The following is a 9385-nucleotide window of genomic DNA, read 5'->3' on the forward strand; positions in this document are numbered from 1 at the left end:
TTTCTTTTGACCGCAGCTACGGATTTGTTTTTTCAGTGAGAGCGAACCCACCCAACTCAAGTGGCTGTCGAGTGTCCCAGAGCTGGACGGATCGACGGTCCAACTGCAGTAATACGTTTCGCGTAAAAAAAAACGTAGGTGGGCCGTCGAAACCCAGAAGGCCCACATGCATGTCCAGCCCAACCAGTCGCATTTCCGTCCGAGCCCGAGGCCCCGAGCCCACGGCCTCCACCACGAAAAGATTCCCGGCCTTTCGCCGCACGACGTTGGAACCCCACTGACAGCGCTGACCCACACCACCGGAGCCCACCTGGCAGGCGGCTTGACGAGACGGAGGAAGGTGCCTCGTCGCCTTCAGCACCGGCTCCGCCTCTTTCCGTTCCGCGTCCCAGGAAAAAAGAAGGGAGGAGAGCGGGCGACCGGAAGGCGGCGATGGCCATGGACCGCGTGCAGCTCCTCCTCGTCGGCCTCCCCGCGCTCCTCTTCATCTCCGACCTCTCCCACATCTTCGCGCCGCCGCCTCCCCACCTGCGCCACCCCCATGGCCACCCCCCGCACCACCCCCACCCCCACCCGCCCCACCATCCCCACCCGCCGCACCACCCGCACCCGCCGCACCACCACCCCCACCCGCCGCACCACCGCCACCCGGACCCCGCCGCCGCTGCCATACAGGTCGGTCGTAAACCCTAGCCCGAGATTCCTTTTCCCCCTTGTCGTATCGTAAGACCCTAGCCCGAGATTCCTTTTCCCCCTTGTCGTATCGTAAGACCCTAGCCCGGAATTCTGTCGCTCCGATCTGGCCGGCAGAGCTGATGTTTTTATTTTTGATTTTGGTGAAACCGCAGCAGCCCAATCTGGAGGGAGGAGCTGGATTCGGCACGACCGTGGAGCTGCAGTTCTGCGCCTCCTGCTCGTACAAGTGAGTCTCCGCCGACTGATGGTTCGTTGCTTGCTTGCTAAGTTGGCGCTGTTAGTTTGCCTGTGCGGATCAAGTGAACTTATGCGTCGTGTACCGGATACTGAGTGTTTGGAATTGCTGTGTGCCTGCCTTGGTTGACCAGACGCCAATACACGGACCAATTTATCATGCAGAATGATTTAGGAGGTGGATTATTTGGTACTCCAGTAAAACCAGTCTCACTGGTGGTTGTTAGATAGCATTTGCTAATGCCGAACGCTTAATACAGTTGCGTTAAACTAGTAGTGTGGAACTGGAGGAGCAGTTATTGTTCATGAAAATGTTAGTGCGCTGGTGACAGTGTTAATGCTTTGTTAAACATTAAAAGTCAGACACTGTTATGAAATATGTACATGGATCAAGTAAGAGGTGCTATTGGAATAAATATGGAATATTGTTTAAATATGAAAGGAATTGGATTAGAATTAGAGATCGAATGAGTATCCTTTAATTCATTACTCAGGGGTCAAGTAAGTGCTCCTATAGAAGGGCTGATTCAGGAATATGAATTGACTTATGGAGTACTTGTGAGATCTTTTTCACTCTCGACAACGAAATCCATGAGGACCTCGGCACTGTGTTATAGGGACGCCTCACAATCTTGCTTCCAAAGTACATAGGTAATGGTGGAACAGTTAACTATATTCCAGTGTGGTTTGAACAGACTGATATGTAGGTTGCTGGTGAGGAGATAAGCGTATGTCTTTCTGATGTCAAGAAGTAAAAAAGAGGGAAAACTCCTAAACAACAACTTGATGGTTGTTGTGAGTTTATATTTTATCAATCTGTTATCTCCCTGGTTTGACCTCCTGAGTCCCAACCTATGCTCTAGTCCCCAATCTCCTATGTGTAGTTACACAATTTATTCCAAACTATCATATTTGTTCTATTTGGACAAACACTTTTCGCTGGCTTGGTTATAAAGCTAACACTGTACAGGGATAGGGAAGATGTGCTGGGGTGACCAGCTCCTGATTACAGCTAACACAAAAAGGCCCAGAACTGACCAACAAAAGAACTCACACGGCTAGAGTCTTGATAAGAAGAAAATACATAATCAACTTTGGCGTCAAAGAAAACCACAAAGAACGAGTAATACCCCTTAATGCACCTATGTACGGCCACGGTGCACAGGAATCTGTTGCCAAATCTTATCCATCGGTTCCAGCAGCTTTTCTTTCTCCTGATCCTGTAGCAATGGCCACCATTGCTGCACAGAACATAGAATACTTGTAAAATACATCTTCTGTTGCTCTGGCATCTTCACCTCCATTGCCATATTGCAAATCCCCGAGGCTACTGCTGAAAAGCAGAAGATCATTACCTTTCTGTTTGACCTGTTACACCCCATAACTTAGTGCTAAAGAAGTCTCCAATGTTGTCTGGGGACCCTGTCCCTGGACAGAGCCACTTTGATGCTGATCCAGACTTAGTTGGCATTTGGCAAGCAAAAGGTTAAACAAGATGTGGTTCACTTCCTCTTCCAAACCACACAAGCTGCATTTCGCTGGACCCTTCCACTTCTTAAGTTGCTCCACACCAGCTGGCTATCTGTTTCGTATAACTTGCCAGAGGAAAATTGATATGCACACTTGTTAGGGTTCTACTTTAGTCTGCCACTCTTTGTTTAGTCTAAACTATTAATGATGATAGCATTGTAAGCATGATGCAATATCCTTGCTTTCATCTGGTACAGTTCAGGTTGAGTTCAGCTATAGATGATGGCAATGTTGAGAGCACACATTATTCATTTAATATAAGCTGACAGTAAGCATATTCATGGACTTAAAATGTTTCTAGCTTCAGGTCAGCTGAGATTTAACTTGCACTGATTAGGTAGCAGTAAGTAATCAGTTCTCTAGTGAGACTTGATGATTGTCGGCTACTATCCCTCCCTCACTCCCTGGCAGTTCCTGGCTTCTTTGTCGCTAGCAAGTGATAATGAACACTACGATATCTTCTCCAGTCGTAGATTGGTAGGGCTTGAGGTTTGTTCTTAACCCTTTACCTTGGTGCTATACACGTTTTATGTAAATTACATGGTACGTCTTGAAAATTCTTGCGGCAGCATGTTCTATAGACTGTCAATTTTCAAAGTTCCAGCACACTTACTGATTTTGTGTGCTACCACTTATTAATTACTCCCTCCGTCCGGTGAAGAGTGTACGTTTGGGTTTAAAATTTGTCCACAAAAGAGTGTACTTCTATCTTCCCAATGCACTTTAAAGTATTTTCTCTCATCACACGATAATCAAGACCAATAGTATTCTATACATAGTCTTCTTAATTTCTACATGCACCTAGCTCATTGGGGGTTGGGTAATTAAAGAGGAGAGAGATGGTGGCTTGCATCTTCCCAATGCATTTTTTACTCCACTCCATAATTTGTCTTAGAATTTCTAGATGTACACTTTTTACCGGACGGAGGGAGTATAATGTTAGAAATACACAATTAGAATGGTAGGTACACAGATCATATTTGGTTTATAGGAAGATTGGGCCCATGCTGCTGCAGAGTTTGAGAAGTATATTAATAGCACTCCAAAAGTTATATTCCAGTGTCATTCCATGACAAAGTACTAAGACGTTCCAAAAAATGTCATTTTTTACTTTGATTTGTTTTCTTCGGCATGTGTGACCAATGTTTGCGGAACACGTAACAATGTACAAGCGTTAAAGAAACTCAGAAAGGGTTTACCAACTTTTAAGAGAACAATGCCATGATGACTGCTGTGCCATTTCCCCCTTGTTTTCCTTTATTCTGTTCACTTCTGTATTTTATTTTTGCTTCATTTCTTGCAATCACAAGTTCACAGCAACCCACCCTTCCCAAATTCTAGCTATTAGCCTATCATCACCTTTTCTTTCATCTAGTTACACTGTCCTTGACTCCTTGGACATCCAACTACGCGGTTGTAGGAATGAGCAGAAACATGTTGTAGCCTGCTTAAACTGTTGTAAGTAGCCACTCTCTTGCAAATGACGTGTGGATGGTGGAAGCGCCCCCTTACTCACAGGTTCATGGAGGGATTTGAGGGTATGGGATGACCTAGTTGGTGGATTCTTCTGGCCACACCAGCAACAGCAGGCATGATATGTGCGACCTTCCTTTAGGGAAGACACCTATTTAGGTATCAATGAATGTTGAATACTGTGATCTGCACTGGGTAGCTGGGTTATAGTGACTTTACTCACATTCGGAGTAAGGCGTTTGCCACTAGTAACACTTAACATACGATGTGGCTACTACTTTGTGAACTTGAATTTTGACACAACTTAGCTGGCTCTGCATGAGAACACCAGTGTCAGTGTACCAGAGCATTGTTGGCACAACTGAGCTAGCCCTGCTCTCTTTTTCACTCTTTTGCCTTCATTATATGACCTGCAGTCGTGAGCACCAGTACAACGCGACGAGTATAAAATGGGAAAGAGTTTCTTTTCTTTTCTTTCTTACAGTGTGCAGTAAAGTGAAATATGAAACAACTAGCTCCAATTTGCAATTACTAAATCGTGGTATGGATCTAGGGCTTCTAAACACGAATTTTGAGTAATTCCTAATGTCAGTTAACTATTTTATTTTTATTATATCAAACAGAAAGGAACAACAGCAACTGTATTTTTTTATTTACTTTTTCAATCTGTGAGCTTTGCTTGAACTTGTTTCCTTATCTTGAGTTCCTGATCTTACTTGAAAAGGACATCGAATGACATAGGGCTAAGTTAATATGCGATGCCAGCATATTTCATCCGATATCCTATAAATTATATGTTTTGCTTTGGATGTACAGGTTAGACTGAAAACTTTTGACTTCCATTTTGCAGGGGAAATGCAATGACCATGAAGCGCATGCTGGAAACATCATTTCCTGGCATTAATGTTTTCTTGCATAATTATCCGCCAGCCTTCCCCAAGCGGGTACTGAGCAAAATCATGCCAGTCATTCAAGTTGGAGCCATTGCAACAATAATGGCTGGTGACCAGATTTTCCCCAGACTTGGCATTACTCCACCTCCATTGTTTTACTTGTTGCGTGCCAATAGATTTGGAACCATGGCGACAATTTGGCTAATTGGCAATTTTGCCCAGTCTTTCCTACAAAGTTCTGGTGCCTTTGAAGTTTACTGCAATGGAGATTTGGTATGTTTCCTATATCAGACACACCATTCTCTTTCACTTAACACATAAATTGCTTGCTGCATGCTTGCATCATTAATTAGGATTCATGAGATTCTAGTGCGCGCCCTTTCTCTTTACTCCTTTTGACTGCAAGTTCATTATATTGAAAGATTACTTCCACAAACAAAATATCACCCTTTTGCCTTGTTGGGTTATCACAGAGATGTTTTCTTTTCCGTGAGATTCTGTTTCTCTTCCTAGAAAAACTGCTACATGGAAAAGGCTTGCTTTACCGACATGACTTGAGCAGTAATACACGAATACATTTATTTCTTACTAAAACTTTGCTTCCACCTTTCCAGGTTTTCTCGAAACTAGCTGAACAGAGGTTCCCTAGCGAGTTTGAGCTGCGCGATCTCATCGGCAGCAGGCTGCCACCTTCTCCATTCGGGAAAAACATGGGAAACGTCTTGTCTTAGTCGATGATCTCAGAAAGAATATCGTACTCAGCGCGGATGTATCTCTAGTTCTCTACTAAGGTATTTTATGGTTAGCTAGCTAATGTCGATCCTATCGAAACTCCACAGCTTGCCTGTAAACACTAGCTTCCGAATATGCGTGTGGTTTGTAAATGCCCTAAAAATAACTTGCACGAGACAGTGACTGACAGTGCGATCGATACTGCTGTATGAACACCTCCCACTATAATCGTGATTGCCTGATGCTGCTATGCTACTGGCAAAAGTCTGAAAATCTTCGCACCGAAGTTTTAGTCTTGTTTATTTTTTGGAGTAAATTCTTCTTGTTTGAGCTTGTTTTTCTCAATGGGTCATGTATGTTGATTCTTTGCATGCATCGTGCCGCTCGGCCTACTGGCAAAAGTCTGAAAATCTGAAACAGGAGTTGATGGATTTTTGGATCGTGCCGCTCGGCCTACTGGCAAAAGTCTGAAAATCTGAAAGAGGAGTTGATGGATTTTTGGACTTAGAAGTTCGAACTCACCTTATCTCGTACCCCTAAAAGAGAAACTTATCTTTGTAGTCTTCTCTGCAAGACCATGGGCTAGGGTAGCCCCTGCTTGTGCCAGCCAGAGACGCATGGACCGAGTCCATGTGCACCAAACCCCTCTTTCTCTTCCGCGAACCACAGATCGCTCACGTCACGGCCACAAGGACAAATCTGCGCAAAACCGTACCCCTCTTCGCCTCCGGAAGCAAGCAAGATGCTCCGACGCCTCGCCGGCGCCGCCGCGGCGCCCCTCCGACGCTGCCTTTGCACGGCGTCCTCGCGCCCTCCCTGGGCCCTCACCTACAGGATGGCGGCGCTGGGCGCGTCGGGGGCGCCGTCGCCGGCCGCGCGCGCGTCCTTGGACCTCCACGAGCCCCCCTGCGTCACCCAGCTCTCCGTCCCCGCCCACCTGGCCGACGGCATGGACCTGGCCGCCGCGAGCATCCAGGCCGCGAGCAGCGACGGGCTCCTCCTCCTCGACTTCGCCGAAACCGGCGACTGGCCCGAGGCCATCCGCGACTGCGGTGGCAGCAGCAAAGCGATACCCGGATTGGCCGCGTGCGCCGCCGCCGTCGACCCGGGCGTCAGGCGCTTCGTCTGCAACCCTCTCAGCGGCCAGCTGTTCCGCCTCCCCGTCCCCAGCATGGATGCCGCGCTGACGACCACGCCCTTCGGCCTGCTCACCCAATCCCACGGCCCCCACGGCCCGCCTGACAGGTTCGTGGTCGCCCAGCTCTGCCTCCGGGAGAGGGACGGCCAAAGGGTCGTGCGCCGCTTTCGGTCCGAAACAGGGGAGTGGGACGAGCCGCCGCTGTTCGTCCCGTCCGCGGCTCCGGCTTGGCGCCCAATGCCGAACCACGAGGTGGTGGCGTTCGGCGACCGGCTGTGGTGGGTCGACCCTTTCTTTGGTGTCTTCTCCGTCGACCCATTCAGCGACCGGCCGGAGCATGGCTTCGTCGCGCTGCCGCGCCCGCTGCCCAACTTCGACATTGACGCGCCGCTGATGCTGTTCCGGCTCTTGGGTGTCAGCGAGGGGAAGCTGCGCTATGTCGAAATGACCACTAAGGAGCCGTTTATGCTCTACTCGTTCTCGCTCGACGACGAGGGGTCGTCCTGGAAGCTAACACATGAGAAAAGATTGAACCTGGTCTTCCCTGACAAATCCATACCAAGAGAATGTGAAATGCCGTGGATTTCTGCAATTGATCCATTCAATGCCAACATTTTCTATTTCACACATGGCGACCTTGTTTGCGAAATCGACATTGACAAGGGGGAGACTGGGAGGAGTTCTTTTCCAGACAGCATCACATCTCGGAGCTACAGCTCTGCTTTCTTTGTGCCTGTAATGCTCCCAACATGGATTGAATCCTACAACCTCCCGTGTACAGGTATATATATATATATGCTTCTTAGACATGCATTCTTGATTCATTTGCATATTGAAGCTCTGAAGTTTCCTACACTTTAATTGTTAGGGTGCACAAGTTTTGGTTTAACATAGTTTTCAAATCATGTGTGTGGAACCTTGTTGTGCACAACATGGATATACTCTATTTGTAACTGACACAAATTGTATCTGTACTGAAGTTTCTGAAGGGAGTGACTGGGTGGCTGATATCTTAAATGTTGTGTAGAATTAATCATTGCATATAGACCCATACGTTTCAGAACTAAACTGGCCGTCATTAGCAGTGATTTATTCTGAAATGCCGCAGGCAGAATTTTGTAGTACCAGAGAATCTGGTGTATTTTGTTGAGTGCAATGGACATGGTATTGTATATCATGTTGAGTAAAAATGTCTTCTCTACTTAATGTCAACATATATCTCTATGCAACTGTCATGTTAAATGCCTAAGCGATATTTTCTGATTCAATTCTTGGTGTAATGAAGAAAGATATACAGTTCTCATTGTTCTGTGTCATTTGTGTTTAATTTCTTGTATCTATATGGATATAACTGAAGGAACACTTTCGAGCAAGGCGACCAATGCAACAAGGAAGACTTTGGCAGACATACTGGTTCGTGTTGACTCTTGACAAAGACCAGAAAAAAAATCGAAGCATGCCAGAATATCTTTGGTACTTCCTCTTGAAAAATTCTTTCTTGTTTGGGTGCCCTTCTTATTTTCGCCTGATATTTAATCATATTTTTTTTTCTCGTGTTCATGATTCTGTATATTTCCTATACTGCTCAGGAGTAAGTAGTTTGGTCAAGTCACCATGCCGAACTGCTACCCTAATTTACGATCCTTATACCATAATACTATTGTCATCCTTAATTCAAACTCCTATGCTGCATCAATAGTTTTTTCACTGGTACTGTCTTCAGTGCTTTGTACAGGAGTATTATCTGAACTACTCTACTACCATGCTGGTCTGACTTATACCAATACCCTAGACATAATTAAAATGAGAAAAAAGCCTAAAAGTCATCCTGCCCTCTCACCTTGATCAGCTTTATTCTTTCACTAGTCACTAATCCTGATATGTCATTACCAAATCAAGACTGAACTGAAGTATGTTTCTTGCTAGCTAGTATCTCGTACGAGATTTACAAAACAGGCATACAGTGTTGTATTCTGGTATGAGTATATCATGTTTTTTGGAGAAAATTATCCAAGAGAATATTCAGGTGTTTCTGTTTTACCGTTTACTCTTTTGCCTTGCAGATTCCTTACAATGGACCGACAACTGAGCTGATGGTGGCACTGGAAGACATGGACTCTCATTTTGGGGAAATGCCGGGACAATCTTGGCGTGTTCCGCTTGTTGATGCGCTCGGCAATTTAGATTGGAGCAGTCTAACAAATGCACTGTTACTTGCAAGACACGATGCTTATCTTCTCCGCAGCATGTTATTGCACCTATCAAAGGATATGTTTGATCGGATTGTTTTAGTGCATAGGTCATTTACGTGGCAATGATGATAAGAAATGCATGCGCTCTCTTTAATCTGGAATACAATGACCTTAAAATACTCTTTCCAGTGGAAAACGATATGTTCCCTGTTCTAAATGTTATTTTGGTCTTATTGACCGGAGTTTAGACCATCATTCTCATTCCTACCAGCACAACTTGCTTTCTGAACCTAATAACGTGTAATCCAGCAAATAACCTTTGTATTTGGGTTATTGGTACGCGTGATTCAGAAGCTTGTGTCCACTGTTTAGTTATTCCATGGAACATTGTTATTCTAAAGAGCTACATAAGGGCGGTCAGGGATTCGGAATGGGCCTGACAGGATTCTCGCACTGTTCTATCAATCAGCGGCATTGGTTGTTGTTGGGAGCTGAGG

General features: G+C 45.7%; 2 protein-coding genes across 3 annotated transcripts; both read left to right on the forward strand.

The window, feature by feature from the left end:
* The first annotated feature begins 357 nt into the window (after positions 1-357).
* On the forward strand, positions 358-5831 carry LOC123059689 (selT-like protein). Of its 2 annotated transcripts, none has more exons than XM_044482193.1 (4): positions 358-675; positions 849-922; positions 4784-5099; positions 5441-5831. In XM_044482193.1, exons 1-4 carry the CDS (start codon positions 433-435, stop codon positions 5555-5557), a joined length of 750 nt encoding a protein of 249 aa, XP_044338128.1. In that variant the 5' UTR covers positions 358-432; the 3' UTR covers positions 5558-5831. The 2 variants fall into 2 exon arrangements, with proteins under 2 accessions (XP_044338128.1, XP_044338134.1); XM_044482199.1 differs by having other exon boundaries at positions 852-922.
* Positions 5832-6085: 254 nt separating this feature from the next.
* On the forward strand, positions 6086-9161 carry LOC123059678 (uncharacterized). Its single transcript, XM_044482187.1, has 3 exons — positions 6086-7477; positions 8054-8169; positions 8760-9161. Exons 1-2 carry the CDS (start codon positions 6301-6303, stop codon positions 8125-8127), a joined length of 1251 nt encoding a protein of 416 aa, XP_044338122.1. The 5' UTR covers positions 6086-6300; the 3' UTR covers positions 8128-8169; positions 8760-9161.
* Positions 9162-9385: the final 224 nt, after the last annotated feature.

The sequence above is a fragment of the Triticum aestivum genome, chromosome 1A (genome assembly GCF_018294505.1).
Source record: "Triticum aestivum cultivar Chinese Spring chromosome 1A, IWGSC CS RefSeq v2.1, whole genome shotgun sequence".
Taxonomy (NCBI): domain Eukaryota; kingdom Viridiplantae; phylum Streptophyta; class Magnoliopsida; order Poales; family Poaceae; genus Triticum; species Triticum aestivum.

Coding starts and splice junctions, on each gene's coding strand:
- LOC123059689 (XM_044482193.1), top strand. CDS start 433: ATGGCCATGGACCGCGTGCAGCTCCTCCTCGTCGGCCTCCCCGCGCTC. Junction 676..848: donor CCGCCGCCGCTGCCATACAG/GTCGGTCGTAAA, acceptor GTGAAACCGCAG/CAGCCCAATCTGGAGGGAGG. Junction 923..4,783: donor TGCGCCTCCTGCTCGTACAA/GTGAGTCTCCGC, acceptor TCCATTTTGCAG/GGGAAATGCAATGACCATGA.
- LOC123059678 (XM_044482187.1), top strand. CDS start 6,301: ATGCTCCGACGCCTCGCCGGCGCCGCCGCGGCGCCCCTCCGACGCTGC. Junction 7,478..8,053: donor CTACAACCTCCCGTGTACAG/GTATATATATAT, acceptor ATATAACTGAAG/GAACACTTTCGAGCAAGGCG.